At 41.2% G+C, this 21,902-nt stretch overlaps 1 protein-coding gene across 1 annotated transcript; it reads left to right on the plus strand.

The window, feature by feature from the left end:
• Window positions 1-11,227: 11,227 nt before the first annotated feature.
• Window positions 11,228-17,387, plus strand: LOC310647482 (uncharacterized protein; the record flags this gene model as incomplete). Its single annotated transcript, XM_083374796.1, has 2 exons — window positions 11,228-11,776; window positions 17,133-17,387. The coding sequence occupies 2 exons, from the start codon at window positions 11,228-11,230 to the stop codon at window positions 17,385-17,387; spliced, it is 804 nt and encodes a 267-aa protein (XP_083230922.1).
• Between the last annotated feature and the right edge of the window lie 4,515 nt (window positions 17,388-21,902).

Raw genomic sequence — 21,902 nt, forward strand, 5'->3', positions numbered from 1 at the left:
GGTTCCTGGAAAGGGAGGGAGGTCACCCCCACAGCACAAAGTGACATTTCATCTGAAAATGCTCTTGTCTCTAATCCCAGGCATTGTTTTGGATTATGGCCAAATATCCACGCAATAAATAAATAAACAAATATATCACTGCATATTTTTTTGGATCAGGAAATGGGGTAGCCTTGGCAATAATTCTTAGCAAATCTCATTTCTGGTGACTGACTCTACAAATGTCCAACTCTTTTTCTTAAATCTTAAATCTGGATTTCTGAGCCTCCCGTTCTCATATACCTGAACCATAAATATGTACGCATTAATTCTACCCTACATAATAACACAGTCAATGACTTAAGTGCTGTTTTTGACCTATTTAAAGAGAGAAAATTGAAGAGGTTCAGATGGAACGTACGAGTAGGGTGATTAGAGAAAGGGATTGTCCTTCCCTCCCAGATGTTGAAGAGGCCTTGGAGTCTTCTATGTCTTCGGGACTCTTGAGTTTCCTCATCCTCATGATTAACTCTGTAGATCCAAGTAGAAAAACTGGTCCTGTTTGATGGAAAACACAGAAGTCTCTGCTTGAACTAAAACTGCAGGTCTCATTTGATAGGTCTGGTCTAGGGCTTCCTGCCTGAGCAGAGGATTGGACCAGAAGACTCCAAGGACCCTTCCAACTCTGCTATTCTATTATTCTGAACGTACAAAAAAGACATACATTTGACAGAGCTTCATATATTCCTTGCCTCCCTTCTCTACCCACTAGACCAGAGCAGGGAGGCAAGGTATGTTGAATGTTGCCACCCTTCCAAGGTTGGTGAAATGAGGACCCAGATTGTTGGGGGCCATAGGCTGACTCTGTAAACTGCTCAGAAGGAGCTGTAAAGCTCTGTGAAGCAGTATATAAGTCTAAGGGCTGTTGCTACTGCTATTAAGCAAAACCAGTTTTCACCATTGAGTTTGCTTGTCAGAGGTCAACTCGGGGAGGTTGCAAATTGCGGTCACATGACTTTAGGATGCTGCAATTGTTGTAAACCCATGCTGGTTACTAAGCGCCCAAATCAAAATCGTGTGACCGTGGGGGAACATTTCGATGGTCATAAACGCAAGGACCGGTCATAAGTCATACAAGTTCTTTCAGCATCATCGTAACTTTGAACGGTTGCTAAACTAAGAGTCATAAGTTGAGGATCACCTGTAGTGGCAATATTGGTGAGGAAGATAGATTCCCCAAGGGAGACTATCTCTTGAGGATGTCTTGTTGAAGGACCCTCTAAAACCGGGAGCCCAGCTATGCTGTGACGCATGAAATGTTGGGTGTTGCCTTTCTCCACCAGATGTTCTCTAATTTCTTTATTTCCCACAACCACCAAATTGACGCAAGCACAGAACATTCATGCTTCCAAGCTTTATTATTCCCTTAAGGGAAAGTAGAATAAAAAGTAGGCTACAGAGCCCAAGCCGTTGAAGAACAAGACATGGAGTATCTTTCTACATCCCAACAATGGTGACGCTTCTCCTGTGAGAACACCACACCACCTTTACAAATGGGCAGTCAGATTTTAGGCAAGCAGGATCTCTGCACCAGAAACGAAGAAGAAGAAGATGGGAAGACGGTGGATCAGGCTTAGCTTTGAGCATCTCAGCAAGATGGACCCAACCGGACCTCTGAAAGTTGAACTTCGATTCTCCAGTCTTCTTAGCAACATTTCTTAGGAGGACAGCAAGTCTTTGTGTACTGCAGAGGTGGGGGGCATTTCATCGGCGGAGGGCAACAACACTTCATGGAGCTGGGACAGGCCATTTTGGGGGGTGAACAGCAGCTGCTACAACAGCTTCCACCACAGCTTCCACAACAGCTGCCCCCACCATACATAATGCATGACGGAGACACGTAGTAAGATTTTCCGGGAGCACAAATAATCTTGTTACTGCTGGTTCCACAACATGGCTGGCAACAGTTACAACAGTTGCAAACCATTTTAATTCTTTCTGAAAGGCAGACAGAAAGATGAAGTTCTCTCTCATGCTTATAGACCCACATACACAAATACACAAGAATAGAGAACAAGCATCTTCATGGGTAACAGCTGATTAGTAAAGGAACCCACCAAAATCAATATGGCAGGATTAATCTTCAATTGAGATACTCTTCCATCCACGGGACACAAATCCACACAGAAGCTACTGAGAATAATCAAAACATTTTCTAATTTCTGTCGAAACAAATCAACACAAGGCAATAGGTTTGCATCAGAATATCCTTGCAAATATATAACCATAATTTCTGGCAGGGAAGATATTGTGAGATGCAAGACATGTAAACACCATTCCTTTTTTTAAAAAAAATACCCAAAATAGGACTATCCTTCATGAGAGAAAGCAGATTTGATCTCTGTGGCTTACCATTTTTTCCGAGTGTCCAACTCGGATCCGTCAATATTCCACTGGACGACTTTAAAGACAATGATCGTATTAGATCAGTTCCAAAGCTTGTTGCTTGATGAATGATCTAATGATACTGTATCTTGGTAGGTTCACTAGTAGATCAGAAGCAACATGGAGCTTCTCTGGTCACATTATTACAGTTAATTATTTGAATCACCCACATGTTTTAATAAGCAATCTTATCAACTCCATCGCTTCCAAATCCCAACCTGAAGACATAAAGACTCCAACTTACCCCGGTCACAAACAGAAGACAAATGAAGATCAAGTCAAATTGGTTGTATGGAGAACTCGGGGCTAAGCGCAGCTGTTTTATATGGTTCTGGATAATTCTAGCCCAGGAAATGAGACATTAATAGGGAATGGAGAATTCCTTCTTTGCCAATCAAGAAACGTTTTGTCTGTTTATTGTCTTCGGGCTGGAAATCGTTGATGTGATTTTGAGATCCACATTTTTTTAGAGCTGCAACAGCTCAAGCTGGAATGGTGACAGCTGCTCTGCAGATAAAGATCCAGAAAATCCAGTCTTAGTGCTGGAAGACAGAACCTAGAAGAACATTTTTTTTTAGGATTCAAGGAATTTAGGTTCAAGGAATTCGCTTTATGAGGCAATGCAATCATCTCAAGGAGAGCAATTGTTTCTTATTTCTGGATTTATTCAATTTCTATATCTGCCCAAGTTGAACCGAATGATTCTGGACAGCTTGGAATTATCATTTTTAGCACCTCAATTGATCCAGGTTAGCTGCCAAGAGATACTGCTATGATTTACAAATCTCATCATTTTCCTCAATTAAATATATATTAATAAATGGCAATTGCAAAGAAAAAGTTCCTCCTTCCCTCCGTCCTTCCTTCCCTTGCCTTCCCTTCCCTTCCCTCCCCTCCCCTCCCCCTCCCTCCTTCCTTCCCTCCCTCCCTCCCTCCCTCCCTTCCTTCCTTCCTTCCTTCCTTCCTTCCTCCCTCCATTCCTTCCTTCCTTCCTTCCTTCCTTGTAATCCCGACAGGAAGCCAAAACCATGAATTCTAACACCGCCTTTATTGTAACAGAATCTTGCAAGTCCAAAAATATTTCTCCCCGCCCTTGCCTTTATTTTCCAGAGAATTAGAGAGAGGGTCCCTTCCGAGTCACTTTCCCCACCTCCTTTTCTTCTGTGGGTTGCGATATCTCTTTGACCATTGGCCTGACTGCAGCTCTTCTCCTGTCTCCCAAGGCCATTCTCACAACCCACTACATGAACCACGGGCCCATTTTTCTGAGCAAACATTAGGGGACGGTGGCCCATTCTCATGTTCAGAAATCAGATGTTCCCAGAAAAAAGGTTGTTATCTCCACCATGATTCCATTTCAAGCAACTGGGATAGGGGTTATGGGGTGTAAGTGGGAATCTTTTTCACCTTAAATGCTTGCAATTAATTACCCGGCTTAATGACTGTGATTCAACCAGTTCTCTCACTCCCTGAGGTTATCTGTCAGCAGTTGGTAGCTGGTTCCTTAGCTCTCATTTGCCAATGGTTGCCTATAGGGCATCATGTGGTACCTACCTAGAGTAAGCCAGGAGGCAAATATGAGCTTTGTTTGATCCATCAACATTCTTTAAAAAGCCACCTCATTTCCGGACAACTAGCAAACCACAACTATATAACGTTTCCAGCATTCCATTTGTTTCTTACTATTTTTTTTATCCTGATCTGCGAGAAGCAGAGTATCTCACCTAGTTTTTCCTGGAGAACTTTTTTTTCCCCTCTGTTGACATTTTTATAACTTGGAATTATTCTGGGATATCCACGAGAAGTAAATCCAGAAACTGGCTTGTGGGACTTCTTGATGCATGATATATCCATGAGCACTAAATCAAGATCTTTTAAAAGAAGGAGAGGAGGAGGAGGAGGAGGAGGAGGAGGAGGAGGAGGAGGAGGAGGAGGAGGAGGAGGGAGAGAAACGGACTAGTTCTGAGAGAATGGAAGGTCTGTTTAACAAGACTGAACAAATATTTGCATCCGAATTTTTTTCCCCTTGCTATTTAAGCAGGATAATGAAAACACTGTAGGAAAAAAAATGTGAGAAGCTCAATGTACATTGTGTTTACATCAAAATACTTCTTTTGTCTTAAATATTAAAAATTGTAGTTGGCACATACCCTTGAAAACTTCAGGGAAATTTTTTTCTTTTTTAAATTATATCGTGCACTTGTCCCTCCTTGCTAGGGAATGCTAAAAAGTTTTCACATTTAGAGTCTTGAAGAAGGATACATGACTTAGGGATTCTACCAAGGTAGACCCTGATGCTTGTGACACAAAGGACTTTGTCTAGCCAGTAATTAGACTAAGGACACATGACTTAAAGCTGGTGCCTGTGGTCACACCTACAAGCTCCACTGGCAAGCATGCCTTGAACAACCTCACTTCCATCTTAGATAGCTTTGAAAGGAGCTTAGAGAAATTAATGGAGAATAAGGCTTTTTATAGCCATTCATTAAGACCAAGATCAGTTGATGGACTTGTAGACTTTCCACCAATTCCTAGTTGGACGTTGTGGAACAGAAGACTGATTTAGATAAGCCTCTGAGTTGATCTTGTTGTTAGTAGTAATAGTGCTAGTAGTCTATTAAGGCTCCATTCTTCATTCTTTCCATCTCATCGCTATTTTACACTTTATTAAAGGTAAAGGTAAAGGTTCCCCTGCACGTGCGTGCTAGTCGTTTCCGACTCTAGGGGCCGGTGCTCATCTCCATTTCCAAGCCGAAGAGCCAGCGCTTGTCCGAGGACGTCTCCGTGGTCATGTGGCCGGCATGACTAGATGCCAGAGGCGCACGGAACGCCGTTACCTTCCCACCGGAGTGGTCCCTATTTTTCTACTTGCATTTTTACCTGCTTTCGAACTGCTAGGTTGGCAGAAGCTGGGACGAGTAACAGGCGCTCACTCTGTTACACTTTATTAGGTTAAGCTAAAAAATAGCTATTAGTCTAAGGTCAACCAGCAGCTGAGTAGAACTTACATTTGGCTGTCTCAGTCTTAAGCCAGCATCCAATCATCATACCCATTCTAGTTTAAGGAGTTTCATGAATGAAAAACCCAGATAGTCAGTAGATATTTTTCTGGGCCGTAGAGTATAAATAGCTCTTGAAAAACATCTATTGAGATTGCCGGAGAAATATCAAATGGACAATTAAACACACCCTCTCCAAATTTAGGGTCTTTTCTTCTCCAATGGGGTTGCCCAATTTACGTATCTTTGAAGTTTTGTAAGATGACCCAGCCCACTGAAGTCACTGCCACTATCAGATGATCAAAGCAAAAGGTAGATACTCTAATCAGAAGGTCTTTGTTGTACAGCTCATTATAACTCAGCTGCAGGCAGCTTTCAGTAGCTTCAGGCTATTGTCTTACATTATTTATCTTGGCTTTTTTTCTATTGGAATCCAGAGAGCAGATGGTTGGTAAGCTTAGTCACCTCTTTGGATATGCAAAGCATTCGGTTTGCCAAGGTACGAGAAAACACTTAAAATGACAAATCGAGACAACCACTAACAACTGGGTGATGGGATATTTTCTCCTTCTTTTACCGAGAAGGGATCCAGCCAGTCACAAGGGATCTTTCCAACTATTATAAAAACATCTTGTCATCATTCCTTGCTATCTTTACTGAAGAATTAGAAGAGGAGGACCCTTCGGTAAGTAATATATCTTGGAAACCCAAGGTTTTTTTTTTAATTTATTACCATCCTTCTCTTTATTGGAACATACAAGTTGTAAATTACCTTGATGGATGTAGTCCTGATGGCTACAATTGGCTTTCAACTTTCCAATGAGACCAGGTTGTGCTGAGAAGGAAAGATTTCGGAAGATAAGACTTTTGATTAAGGGATCAGTAGCAAGATCCATCCATCTGAGCCAACTCTTGATTTGTCAAATTATCTCACAGTTCTTAGGAGGCTAACCTGGGAATGATGGACAGATCAGAACCTACAATATCCTTGATCGCTATATAGTTTTGCGAGTAGTGAAAATGGCAGATAAATTCAGAAACGCTCCAAGATTGGCTAAAACACATTAAGGGGAATAAGTAGGAACAAATGTGATCAATGTTACTACTCTATCATTGTCCTTCCTTCCTTCCTTCCTTCCTTCCTTCCTTCCTTCCTTCCTCATTTTTGTATTTTGTATATGAGTCAAAAATATCAGTACTATATTGCAGCATCTGTGTGGTTAAGATTTGTTGAAGTTGCCATTCCTTTTGAGCCCCCAATGGCTCATATTGATTGCTGTGGGGTGTCTGGCAACCTGGACAGATACTGTGGGGTGGGGGTGGGGGGTAGGTAAGGTCTAGGATTAAAGTAAGGTAGAAAATGAACCAGAAGGAGTGAATCCTGAAACAAACTATTTTGGTCCACAGCCAGGACCTTCACACATTGGGCTAAGCTATGGTTTGTTCATCCATGATTCTGTGAATAAATCACAATTGACTAAAATCACAACATGCTGTTCTACATGGCACAGTTTACAAGACATAGCTTCAGCCAAACAAAGCACAATAAGCCTTAATGTGTGGTTTCACCAAGTCATAATTTTAGTGCCTCTTAACTAACTCCCAAGTAATGTTGAGAGACGTTCTTCACAGGAAATGCTCTAGAAAAAGATTACCAAAAAAAAGTTCTAATTCAGTCACCAATTTAATTCATCAATTGTGTTTTTAAATCTAAAATAGTTTTATCCTTGTGTTCCTAGCATGTGTATATTTTACAGGTCTAATCAAAAGTCTCAAGAAATGTATACAACAGAATGTGGTGGTGGAGAAGATTCATACAATAATTATATGAGATCTGTAAGTTGGGAACCGTCTAGCTACTCAGTGAGATGGAGGGCTGAAATGGAATGCTGTGATACACCTCCACCATCACGCTGTCCTCCTGTGCAGAGTTATTGTCCCCCAAGACAAAAATATTGTCCTCCAGCTCAAAAATGCTGCCCAACCAAACAGAAATGTCCTTTAGTCCAAAACTACTGTCCCCCTGTCCAACGGTGTTGTCCTCCAGTACAGAAGTACCGTCCTCCTGTCAAACCCTGTTGTCCTCCAGTGCAAAAGTGTCGTCCACCTGCCCAGTGGTGTCCTCCAGTGCAGAAGTGCCATCCACCTGTTTGTTGTCGTCCTCCAGTACAGAAGTACTGTCGGCCCGTCCAACGGTGCTGTCCACCTCAGCAAAAATATTGTCCACCAGCCCAGTCCTACTGTCCACCAGTCCAACCCTGCTATCCACCTCAGCAAAAATATTGTCCACCAGCCCAGTCCTACTGTCCACCAGCCCAACCGTGCTATCCACCTCAACAAAAATATTGTCCACCAGCCCAGTCCTACTGTCCACCAGCCCAACCCTGCTATCCACCTCAACAAAAATATTGTCCACCAGCCCAGTCCTACTGTCCACCAGCCCAACTGTGCTATCCACCTCAACAAAAGTATTGTCCACCAGCCCAGTCATGCTGTCCACCACAACGTGAGATCTGCCAGGTCAAAGAAGTTTGCAAAGCACCTCCTCATCTTCTGAAGAAATAGCTGCCGAGTTGTGCTGAATATGAACATCACAATCTCTCTCAAAATGTTGTGTTGCTATTTATTTACTACCTGATATGCTTGTAATTACTTATCCTGGACATTTTGACAATCGAATTTGTATGTAAAAAATACATATGTAACACCATAGAACTTATTAAAGCATTCATCACTCCCAGAATTCTTCGTTTTTCCCTTTTTTTCCTCTTCTTCTTCTTCTTCTTCTTCTTCTTCTTCTTCTTCTTCTTCTTCTTCTTCTTCTTCTTCTTCTTCTTCTTCTTCTTTTTTAAAGCATCTATTTTTCCTGACCTAACAATTGTCTGAAGTTTTCTAGGAATGTCCTCATGAGATTTAGATAGAAGATAGAACAAAGATAATTTGAACCTGATAATCCAGATAAATTTGAGGGGGAGGGAGAAAGGACAAGTGACAAAACAAGTATTGTGCCATCCCTTTTTTATGGGTGTCATGGCATGAAATAAGAAGAGGTTCATTAGTTAAATTTAAATGTTCTTCTCCTATTGTTATAATTCTTCTGGCTCCCTCTAGTGTCCAACAGTGGAAGACTCATCCTATCATGTTTTTTTTTAAGAATTCAAGAGCAGTTTTCCACAGGGAAGGATTCTCACAATTAGTTTCAAAATCTTATTTCAAACCCATCTGGATCCTTAATCTTTTTGTAACTTTCCAAAATCAACATTCCAGTTAGTCTTTAGCTTTTATTTTAAAAAATAAATAAATCTTTAAACTTGTATTTAAAACTTATTTTGTTAAGGAATGAAGGAAAACCCCTCCAAACTATAAAACATGTCACTCTGCTCCTCTTTAGCTGTAAATTAGTTACATCCAAAAATGATTCAGAAATAAGGCTCAGCTAATGTTAGGTCTACCAAGGCTACATTATAGGCAATCAACTTGGTGGGGAAAAAATCCCTCAACCACTCAGCTCACAAGCCGACTGCAAAAACCCACAGTTCTGCAATCTACTTCCATCTGGCAACATCCAATCTCTGTTGCTACATCCAGAAAGAAGATCAGAACATTGTATTTGACACTAAACAAATCCTCATTTTTGCATTTCTGTGGTGACCTCCTAAAATTTCTTTTTCCCCAACCTGACCATCCTGAGATTCCTCCTAACCCCTTCCATTTCCTCCTTCCTATGGGTTGATGGCATCATTCTGGCTTTGCTTGGGAACCTTGGAAGCAGAGCAGAAAGGTCCCATTTCTAAGGGGAACTGCGACATGCCAAAGGGACTTCATGTGGATGAATCTGATGTCATTGTGACCACACACTAAAGCATGGGAACTCTCTGCCTCTTACTCTCTGCTATTTACTGAAGATGGCTTTGATGCCATCATGTTCTTGAGAACATTCTCAAGAATGTATGAGGGATACATCTTGTGCAGCTGATAATTTCTGGACTGCTCAGCTCTGCCACATGCTTGGCATGCCCTCCTTCAAGTGATTCACCAGCCAGCAGAAGAGAAATCATCCTGTATTGCCAAGGAGTCAGCTTAGGAACGCTGTGTGGTAGCCCACCAGAATTTTAGCCAGTGGACAGCAAGACAAATTTTGAGTTTAGTTCCAGATATTTCAAGACGAGTATCATTTACAATGCAGCAAAATGCTACTTTGAAGTTCAGCCCGTTATTACATCTTACATAATTGTTGTTCAGTCATTACATTGTGTCCTACTCTTTGTGAACCCATGGACCACAGCACACCAGCCCTCCCAGTCCTCCACTGTCTCCATGAGTCTGCCTAAATTCACTTCCACATCTTGTATCGGGGTGCCAAAATAGCTACAAAGAGACATTTGGTACCCAGCTATCACAACTGAGGTTCCCTTGCTGGGTTATACTGGCAGACTTTGTGTTTTGCAGGCTAGCTCATGTTGTAGACTGGCTTTTTTTTAACAACCCAGACAACAATAGACTCCACATTTTTAGAAGACCATTAACATTAACAATTGCAGTTAATAACATTCTAGTCATTGTGCACGGGGTGCCATAAATTATTTTGCATAAGAGTCTGGTGTGCAGCTGATGCAATTGATCCCAATGGGGGCGTTGATTGATCATGGCGTCTTCCTTGATTCCTCTGAGCTGTCATCCAATCATCTTCTGTTTGTGGACCCATTGGAATTCTGTCATCTATCTTCTGAACGCGGGAAAATACTTTGTCATCTACATCACCGATCCAGTAGTGACTGCTAATTGCATGTATCTCCATCCATTGAACCATAGTTAAGTAATGGATCAGGTGTTAAAGTCTCTCAGATCCATGGTTTTGGACCTACCTACCATTCCCAAGACATTGTATCATCTATATATGAGTACTGAAGCCATATATAAGAACTTCTGTTTCTTAAGTACTTCATTCATGAACATTTGCTTCCTTCATTGATAAGGTAAGCCTGTCTCTACGTCTTTTATCTGTTTATCAAAGTAGATTGTCTAGAGGGTTAGATGTTCTCCTAGATATTTTGGGAGCAGCACACATGATTCCTTACAATTACCCACACTTAGTGGATCTTATGGAGAACTGTGGTCCAAAATATTTGGAGGGCACCAAATTGCCTTCTTATAGTTGACACGTGGCCATAAACAGTGTCAGGGAGAAAGACCACGGAACAAGAAAAGAAATATGGAAGCCCCTTCAACTTTCTGAAGGTTATGACAGATGAGAGAACATTTTTTGTTTTCTCTTGCTTTAGAGAATAGGAAGACCCACCCCACTGAGTTCAGCTACAAAAGAAGGATGATATAATTTATAAGAAAAATCATTCCTGGATAGGTTGAAAATCAGAGATGGAACAAAAATCAAGCTAGGTGCGTGTACCAAGTACAAAGTTAAGTGCCCAGTGCCCTACAATATTTTAAAGGGTTTAAAAATGACATGTTTTATTAAAGTTCAGCTGAAGGCTTATGCGAATGTGTGAGTTAAAAGTGTGTGCACAAACATGCACGTTTATGATAATGGATCAATAAAAGGTTCTCCAAGTATTTTAGTATTATTCTGGAATATTGGAACGTTTAATAACTCTCCGCGGCCTTATTACATCAGTTCTTTTCTCCTCGATCAGATGGACCCACCTAGTCTATTATAAGGTAAATTTGTTCTGTCGTAATTTTCAATTCGAAAATCACATTCACGCATTCTATTTTTTGGGGGGTGGGGTGGGGGTGTCATTCTGATTTCAGTGTATTTTGCTCCTAGGCTTTCAGTTCCACCCACCATGCCAGAAGAAAGAATCTATTCTTCTGGACGAGAAGCCTACTTCAACTTGAACTCAACATGGTACGACCCAGCGGGATCCTGGTTAGATACTCGTCGTAAACCCTTCCGTTATGTTGATAACACCGCCTGTGTGACGTGTTGCAATCCCAGGAGCAATGTCCCCCGAAGAGGTGGCCACAACTACCGGTGCTACTGCTACCGCCCGTCCACTTGTACACCAGGAGGAAACCCACGAGTTAGATGTTGTGTTCACAACCCTTCAGGAGGACCCCGAGATTATTGGGGGCGCCCAATTGGAGATGCCTGCGATGGGTGCACTGGGGGGCACTATTCTCATGCGTGCTCAGATCGTGGGTCATGTTGTGGATCTGGAGGAGGGACCGTGGCTTGTGCTCAACCATGTGCTACCTCCGGAGGAGTGTGCGCTGAACCAGGGTGCAGACCTGCGGGGAGAGGTGTATGCGCAGAACCTTGCGTAACATCTGGAAGGTGTGGTAGTGGAAGAGGAGTGTGTGCCGAACCAGGGTGCAGCCCTGCCAGGAGAAGTGTATGCGCAGAACCTTGCATAATGTCTTCTGGAGGATGTGGAACAGGAGTATGTGCTGAACCAGCATGTTCAGCTTCAGGATACGGTGGCAGAAGGAGAGGGGTGTGCTTTGAGCCATGCGCAGGAACATCAAGTGGATGTTGAATCTTCTTCTGCTTTTGCTTTTGTAAAAGGAAAGCTTCTTTTTCTTCTTACCATGTGTAATATACAGCTTTCCAGAACAAGGAAAGATTGAGACCCTACCAAATTCCAAAGTCTGTTCCCACTGAAATATCACCATTCTGGATAGCTTGTGTTAAGTTTTAATGTTCCTCTTAAAGCTGTTAATAAAATTTATCCATTAAAAAAATAATTCTAGACTTCTCCTAGGACAAATTCATTTATTTATTTACTGGTTTATTTCCTTTTTACTTATTTATGAGAATTTATATGGCCTCCCACTCACTCTCAGCGACTCTGATTGAATCATTCAAAAATTAATATACTTCCATGTTGTAACCATATCTAGTGTCATGCATAATGTGGCCACAAGAGGGCACTAGACCTAACTGCATTTGGATAGATCCACAAAATACTGTCTATCTAACGAACATCTAACATCTGGATTAATTTTGGATTCACTTAGGATCTGGTCAGGAAAAGCTACTGCAATTGTAGATAGCTCCAGCTGACATTACGTCTGTTTTTATACTTCTGTTGTGCAAAAGTTCTGCTCCATGTCAACCTTTCACGTTCTTAACGTTGGGCATCTTTTTCTGAAACAAAGCTTTAGAGAAAAGAGAATTCCATTGAGCTTCTAGGTCTTCAGCTCCAGATACCTCTCATTAGGCAATTATTTTAAGTGGGTTATTGATTTCTTTCTCTTTTTTTATCAAACACACTTCCACTTTTCACTGTGAAAATTTAACTTACTCTGAATACAGATGAAGCAGTGTAAAACATCCAAGGTCCCTTTTTAAACCATAAAGGAATGCCATCAATAAAAGCATCAGAAACCAAAAATCTATTAAAAGACTAAGGTGTCCTGTTCATTCATAGGATATGTCTGCTCTCTTCTGGCTGCAGAAGTTATAACATGGCTCCAAATATTGTCTATTATCCAGAATATATATTCTAGTTGCGGATTCTTCCTGTCTCAATATATGCCAGAATAGTCACTAAAAATAAAACTATATCCCTAGGACTCTCCAATTTAATGTCTTTAAATTTAAGTGGAATTAAATCCACTCTATTTCTATGTGGTGGAGAATTACACTCCCTGCTATTTTGCCTGGATGCTAGTTCCTTGAGGACTAGGGACTTTTGACTGTCACAGGGCTAAGAAAGATGTCCCTTTTTCCATCCAATTGTTCTCACAAGATTTTGAGAGGCCTTTCTGTAGTGAGGAAAGAACACATAGTCACAATTCCTCACACCAAACAATGGCATCTGATCCTTCTCATTAAATGCAACTCCAAATATTTATTGTCAACCACAAGACACCCTCCTAAAAATGTGATCTGTCTCAAACTATGCATAGAAGTATTGAACTTCTGATGTGTAACTTACATAGTGTGCAACACTTTGCATAACGAATTAGGATTTAAATTCCTACATATATAATTGTAGGTTACTGTGCATATGTTGTCTAAGTATACTATTACTAAGTTTCCCGCGGCTCAAAATCATCTATTAAGCTTTGCTAAAGACTACTTGAGTAAACCTACTCAAATAGTAACTCAGATGAGGTTTTCAATTCTCAGTTCGTCCTACAACTCTCAGATCCTTTGCAATCTCTAAGGATGGCTCCTATTTTATGATGGTTTGACAACTGACTCATATTTTGACAACCGACTCATATTTTATGATGGTTTGACAACTGACTCACGTTTGTGGGGTCACGTGATTCCCTTTTGCGAACTTCCAACCGGTGAAGTCGATGGGGAAGCCAGATTCCCTTAACAACCGTGTTACCAATTTAACCATCGCAGTGATTCACTTAAGAACTGTGACAAGAAAGGTTGTAAAATGGGCCAAAGCTCGCTTAACCACTGTGTCGTTTAGCAACAGAAATTGGGGGCTGAATTTCGGTCGTAAGTCGACAACTCTCCATACGGGAAAACTGAGACAGAACGAGAACGAGATTTCTCCATATCGCCGTTTTGTTTCAGATTCCAGAAACGTTGCAACTCATTTCAACTTTTTTTTTTAAACTAGCAAAACAGAAATCTTAACATTTGAAAGTGAAGAGTGTTGGCTTCTGCCTTCTTAAATATATTTGCTTGCATTTTTCTGGAACCCAAACATCAGAAAATTACCACCGGATCTCCTTCTGTCCTTTATCAGTGAGCATACAAGAGGGGATTCGGATTTACTCAGTGTTGCCTGAATTTTGATAAGCCACTAAATTGATTCCTTCCAATGCAACTTCCTGAATTCCTTTCATCTTATTCCGAAGCAAGAATGAAAACACGTCAAGTTTTCTCACATCCAGTTTGGTTACCAGCCTCCTACACAGCTACAGTAGATTGTACCTTATCCCGTGGCAGACTTGTCACCCAGCCCGTTTGAAACCAACTTTGAGCCTGCCAACTGAATCTTGCCGTTTATAATATGCAAGGAATGTTTTACCTATTCACCACTGCCTGCCCAGATTCCAAAGCCCATGGATGCATTTTTATAGCCATAACAGTGGAGACAAATAAGGAAGATCCCTATCTCTATCCTTAGCCAAATGAAGAAATCCTACATTCCTCAAAAGTTCAAGTTAAATTTTCATCTTTTGCTTAGGGACAAATTAAAGCTGTTGTGGGCTCCCCAAGGGAAATATATATATATATATATATATATATATATATATATATATATATATATATATATATATATATATATATATATATATATATATATATATATATATATATATATATATATATATATATATATATATATATATATATATTTGCAATGAATTTAATCCCAGATTTACATCATACGGGATTAAAACATACCAAGTTTCAAGCAAGCGTTTTCTTTTAATTTTAAATCATCTGCGGCTTAGAACATAGAGCGTCGAATCCTAGAAGTGGAAGGGACCTCAGAGGTCTTCTAGTCCAACCCCACCCCCCCCCCCGCTTGAGCAGGAGACTTCATACCATCCAGGTCAAATGGTTGTCCAATCTATTTTGAAAACTTCCAGGGATGGACAAAAAAAAAATCTCTTCAAGATCTCCCCCCCCCCCGCTCCCAGCTTTTTCTTCCTAGGTGTGCCCGGCATTTACATCCACGAGGTCATGGACTGAAAAAATGCATTCATTTGCTCTTTATTATGATTTTAATAGCCTGAGTCAAAAGGAAGGTTGCAGATCGCGAGCTAATTAGAGTGGTCTTTTATTCAAGAGACAAAGGAAAAAATAAACATAGGCATAGCTGGCTGATGTCTCACGCCCAGATGTCCTGAGAAACAAGTATATAAAAAGGTCCCTTGGAAGGGGTGTCCATACTACAGCTCGACGTCCTTCAGCGATCTCCTTGAGAACCAGGTAAGTTCCTTCTGTTCATCTCTCTGACCAAGCTCATTTTTTTTCTCCTCCAACTTCTAGGGGAAGGGAGAAGCAAAGCAAAGGGCAAGCAGAAATGTTGAGAAGGCTAAACAATGAGGGAAATGACCAAGAGATGGAAGGGGATATCGTAGAGATATGGACCCCTGGATATTTTAGGAGAATAAGGATGGTGGAGGGTCCTTCATTTCTAGTAGGGAAATCCATCGCAGAGATTGATAATGGATTTTTTAAAAAACGCAGTTATCCAGAGGGGCTTGTTGACACCAGATACAGGGATGGTCATTGAAAAGGATGGTTTCTGAAAAGGGTTGGAAGATAAATTCATGGAGGACAAGAACTACCTCACGTTTGTTCGATTCAGAGTAGCTCCAGAATCAAAGGTGGCCTGCTTTAAACCCAACGGTTGGAGGATGACAGTGAAAAGGAAGTTAAGATGTCCTCCCATCCATAAAAACCTCCTGGAGGTATCTAGGCAGGCTTTGAATGGGGCTGAATAGTGGACTAGATGTTCCTCTGAACTGGTCAGACAGCATGGTGGTGACAGTGATGGTGAAGTGTTTAGGATTCCTCCCTTTCTGCCTTTCCAGCCGACCTTATATTCATGGCTGATTTTAAAAAAAGACAGATTCCAGACCAGAAACAAGGATAAAGCATATGAAGAACGGTTGCAGGATTTTGGAATGCCCAGTCTGGAGAAAAGAAGGACTAGGAGGGGGATATGATAGCAGTCTTCCAGTATTTGAGAGGCTGCCACAAAGAAGAGGAGGGGGTCAATTTATTTTCCAAAGCACCAGAAGGCAAGACAAGAAACAATGGATGGGAACAAATCAAGGAGAGAAGCAACCTAGAATTAAGGAGAAACTTCCTAACAGGGAGGACAATTAAGCAGTGGAACAGAACTTGCCTCCAGAAGTTGTGGGTGCTTCATCGCTGGAGGTTTTTAAGAAGCGACTGGACAGCCACTTATCCTAAATAATAATAATAATAATAATAATAATAATAATAATAATAATAATAATAAGAAGAAGAAGAAGAAGAAGAAGAAGAAGAAGAAGAAGAAGAAGAAGAAGAAGAAGAAGAAGAAGAAGAAGAAGAAGAAGTTGGAAGGGACTTGGAGGTCATCTAGTCCAACCCCCTGCTCAGACAGGAGACCCTATACCATTTCAGGCAAATGGCTGTCCAGTCTCTTCTTAAAAACTTCCAGTGTCGGAGCATTCGCCACTTCTGGAGGCAGGTGGTTCCACTGGTTAATTGTCCTCACTGTTAGGAAGTTTCTCCTTAGTTCTAGGTTGCTTCTCTCCTTGACGGGTTTCCATCCGTTGCTTCTTGTCCGGCCTTCAGGGGCTTTGGAGAATAGCTTGACTCCTTCTTCTTTGGGGCAGCCCCTGAGATATTGGAATGGTATAGTGTCTCCTGCTTGGGTAGGGGGCTGGGTTAGAAGACCTCCCTTCCAGCTGTATTCTGATTAATTAATATAAGATGAAAGAAAGAGATACTCTGTCAGGTTTTCAAGAACCTTCAGACACGGAGGGCCAAGGCATCCATATTTGCTGAGGGCCTTGCATTTCCTAGGGATGGGAACGTGAGCTCCCTAATGAAGTCTACATAAAATGTAATTCAACAATACCAAATAAGCCAGCGTCCCAGTTGCAGTCGTAATTTGAGGAGCGCCTACAGTATATGTTTGATGGGGCAAGTAGTTTCTGCCGATAGATGAGGAACGACAAAGGAAATGGTTTAGAAGAATCGCGAGGTGTCATTCTTGGTTTTTTGGGGGGGACCTGACCTTTACCATTTTCTCCCTTTCTTTCCAGCGTTGCTTCTTCTTAAAAAAAGGACCGAGAAACATGGGTGCCCAGGAGGACAAACATCACCATCAGGATAATGAGTGTGCAAACTCCGGCCACTGCTGTGTTTCGGATTGTGGAAACCAGGCCGTGCCCCGCCAAAGTTATGATGACAACCAAGAATATGGAACATCGGACCATCAAGGGAAGTCTGATCACCAACACCACCAGGAGTACCATCAGCCACAGCTGAAAAAAAAATCTTGCCCGACGCCACCATAGAAGGAAAAGCCAGAAGAATTCCTAGAAGGGAAATCTTCCGCAGGATATGAGAGATCCCACTTCCTGTCTTCTGCCCATCCATTGGCGTTCCCCGAACTCTTGGTTTTAGCTGGGGAGGCTCTTGGGAAGAAGTCCAACTATATCTTCGCTCTGCAAAAATCACATGAAAATATAACCTGTAGCTCTGCCTTCTTCCTTCCTTCCTTCCTTCCTCCCTGCCTCCTTCCCCAACCCTTATCTGTTTTTTCCTACTTTCCTTCCTCCCTCCATCTCCCTTATCTCTTTTTCCTTCCTTCCTTCCTTCCTTCCTTCCTTCCTTCCTTCCTTCCTTCCTTCCTTCCTTCCTCCATCCCTCCCCTTATCTCTTTTTTCCTTCCTTTCTTCCTTCCTTCCATGTGTGAATTAATTATGCTTCAATAAAAATATCAATTCCTAAATTAAGTGCATTCCATTCTCTCATTTTTTTAAAAAAAAGAAAGCCTGTTCCCAAAGTATCCCATTTCCGTCTTATCTTAGATAAACAGTCTTCAGTGGAGTGTACTCAATAGGATAAATCCAAATGGTCATGTTGGAAGACAATGTGAAGTCCAGACAATTAATCCTTAATCAGCTCATCAGATGCCCAGTTCATGTAAGGACAAGGGCTGGGTTTCCTTCCTCATGCCAACATATCATTAAGGTCATATATAGTATCAACGCAGTAGGTCACCTCAATGTATGGAAGATTGTAGCTTTGAAGAAGGAACAATGGATCAAATTAAAGGGATACAGAGCCAAGTCTTCTCCTGACACTGATTAATGATCAGGGACCGCTTTCCAATTGGATGAATTTATCCTATGATTCCTACAACTGAGGTGATAACGTGTTGACAGGTCTTGCTCTTCAGATGCTCATGCCCAACTCAGCAGTGATGCAAACACAAAGATCTCTCTAAACTCTTGGTTTTTACCCAAAGATGCTTTTTCAAAAGGCCACAGAACTTTCTTGGTGTTTTCCGTGAAAAGCCGCCCTGAGTCTTCGGAGAAGGGCGGGATATAAATGGAATTAAAATAAATAAATAAAAAAATAAAATAAAAAGCTTCATCCAAGAAGCTTCTTCAGTTCTTGCTGAATGGTGGAGGATGGAAGGATTTATATTCTTTGTGGTCATCTGGTCATTAGTACTCTGAAGGTCAGCTGTTAGCTCTTTGAGAGTTGTTGAGGCCACTTGGGGGTTTAGCTGTACCCTCAGGGTCACCTGAATCAGAGTGCAAATGGGCGTGGAGCCTTCTTGGAGCTGCCAAAAGGGCTGTGTTGTAAACAGGAGATAAGACGTTGTATTTCTCCCCCTCTTTAAGAGAGGCCTAGTCAGTTTTAACATAGATGGCCTCTTGGACAGGGAAGCACGGTGGCTCAGCGGTTAAGATGCTGGGCTTATTGGTTGGAAAGCCAGCAGCCCAGGTTTGAGACCCGAGCACCACATGACTGGGTGAGCTCCCGTCCTCCCCTCAGCTCCTGCTAACCTAGCAATTCAAAAGCAGGCAAATGCGAGTAGATAAATAGGTACCACTTTGGTGGGTGATGTCATGCTGGCCACATGACTGTGGAAATGTCTTCGGACAGGCTTGATGGCCTTGAAATGGAGATGAGCACCACCTCCCTAGAGTCGGCAACGGCTAGTGGAGTAAAATCCGCAGGGACTCCTGTCTGTCCAGAATATGGACTTGACTGTCTTCCAAAGAAGATGATGATAGCAGTTCCCATGTCTCAAGGGCTGCCACAAAGAAGAGGCAGCAAAGCGCCCGAAGGCAGAACAAGAAGCAACGGATGGAAACTAGTCAAGGAGAGAAGCAACCTGGAACTAAGGAGAAACTTCCTGACAGTTAGAACAACTCACCAGTGGAACAACCTGCCTCCAGAAGCGGTAAATGCTCCAACACTGGAGGCTTTTAAGAAGAGACTGGACAGCCATTTGTCTGAAATGGTATAGGGTTTCCTGCCTGAGCAGGGGGTTGGACTAGATGACCTCCAAGGTCCCTTCCAACTCCTATTCTATTCTATTCTATTCTATTCTATTCTATTCCATATTTTCTATTCTATTCTATTCCATATTTTCTATTCTATTCTATTCCATATTTTCTATTCTTTTCTATTCTTCTATTCTATTCTATTCTATTCTATTCTATTCTATTCCATATTTTCTATTCTATTCTATTCCATATTTTCTATTCTATTCTATTCCATATTTTCTATTCTATTCTATTCTATTCTATTCTATTCTATTCTATTCTATTCTATTCTATTCTATTCTATTCTATTCTATTCTATTCTATTCTATGAGTGACCTTTTGTTTTCACATACAGGATCAGATATTTTTAAAAAAGAATCCTGTTCAGAGTCATTCAAGGAGGCGACCCGAAAAAAAATGTGAAGTTGCAACCCAACCCAAAGGAATATATTGGGTGTTCACTTCCTCTTTATCAGATTTGTCAATTAACTTATCTCCCCAAATGGAATGAAGGAGAAGAATGTCAAAACGTGACTCACTGAGGAGTGTTTTTTTGTTCATCAGCTAGAGCAGAGGAAGGGATGCCAAAGGATTCTCAGATCCGCTGAAATGAGGTTGGATCCAGTGGGGCAAAATAATTGAGAACAAAAATCCAGAATATCTAGAATTCTCTGTTCCCTGCGATGTACGAGAGGAAATTCAAGTCTGGATCTAGAATATATCTGAACATTGGGGTAGCTCCACTATAATTAACACCTTCTCTTTTAGCTTTGTGGGTTTTAGAGTTTACATTTTTTAATTTATTCCGGTTCATCACACAGTCAGCCAGACTGGATTTGGCTTTTCTGTTCCCCTTTCAAGTCCTTCCTAAGGACCTGGGATTGGCAGATATTGGTGTTCGATGGTATAGAAGATCTCCTTACAAGATGTCAGCTGTTCCAGGTCAAGCTGCCTTTTGCAATTGACCAATGGGGATTTTGTCAATGCCATCAGAGTCAATGTATTATTATTATTATTATTATTATTATTATTATTATTATTATTATTATTATTATTATTATTATTATTATTATTGTCAGTTCCAGAGTCAACCAGATATTCAGACTGGAATTCATCTTTTTTCCACCCATCAACTTCTTCCCAATGATCTGAGATAGACAGATGTTTGGTGGTGTTGAAGGTCTTGTCGTAGGATGTCAGCTCTTCCAAGTCAAGCTGCCTCTTGCAATTGACCGATGGGGATTTTTGTCAATGCCAATGGTTCAAGGGATGCTCCAGATGTTTTGAGATTACACCCTAAGTGCCTATCACTTTGGGGGACTATCTTCGTTTTCTTTTGCCACAGTCATTCTATTTCAATTTAAAGGAGGCAGAAGGAGGCCACCTTGTCATGGGCCACAACATCTAGAAGAAGACTTTGCCCCTGGAAAGGTGCATAGTTAGGAATGGGGAAGAAAAAATTTACGGCAACTGACTGTGATTTTTTTCCCCCAGAATGCTCTTTTTCTAGCATCTCACTCTGAAAAATGAACAAGCACCAATAAGCACCCCTTTTTAATGAAACTGAAAGTAAAGTGAAAATGTCCAACTCAAATTGAGAACAGGAGAAGAAGGAATAACGTCTATCAGACGGTGCTCAGAGTCATGAAAATATTCCTCCCTCCCGGTATGAAAAAATAAGAATGTGGCTTCATTTCTGTTGTCTTTAGAGTATTAAAAGGGCATTCAGATGACCCAAAGGTATATTTTTCAGACTTTTGAGAAGGTAAATGTGATTATCTTTCCTCCCTCGTATTTTTGGGATGCATAGAAGATGTCAGTGCAGTTTGAAAGAACAAAGGAACGAGATGTTTGCGTGATTCTTTAAATATGAATTAAGGTTGGGCAGTAACCGTATGTATAAAATATTAATATGCATCCCTGAACAAGAGTTACAAGTTCTACTGCTCAGGGAAAACCTGACCCAATTTAGACTTCAGAGAATGTGTGAAGGGTTGTGTGTTTTGATACACAGGGCAACAAGCCTAGGTTGAGTAAAGAAATCTCTGAAGCTCCTTCAGCTAGTCAGATGGGCCAAGCAACTGACTGACTGGAAGACAATTTCCTACATCCAAAATTGCTTCTTAATGTAGAATCATAGAAGCTAGAATATTTGTTTTGCGGGTTTTAGGTGTGGCGTGCAATAGGACACATGTTTTGCATCCAGAAGATCAGAGCTAGCAATAGTCTTTATCTGGAATTCAGGAGACCTCATGATTAGGTGTATTGCATCATCTAGCTCTGGGCTGTATCATCTTTCTGAGTTGGAAAGACGCATCTTCCATGAGCATGTTATGCCTACGTCATTGAGGAGAGTCATGAAAAGAATACCACGATGCTCAGCAACATGCATGATAAGAAGTTTTAATATCTTCACAGAGATGTCCAAAGACAAGGGAGGAAAGGAGGCATCACCCAAGGCCCACCTGGAGATGTGAAAGCATAGTTGGTTTACAAGGAGAGAAGAAATACATGTTGTTGAGTAAT

The sequence above is a fragment of the Vipera ursinii genome, assembly GCF_947247035.1.
Source record: "Vipera ursinii genome assembly, chromosome: 15".
Lineage (NCBI taxonomy): Eukaryota > Metazoa > Chordata > Lepidosauria > Squamata > Viperidae > Vipera > Vipera ursinii.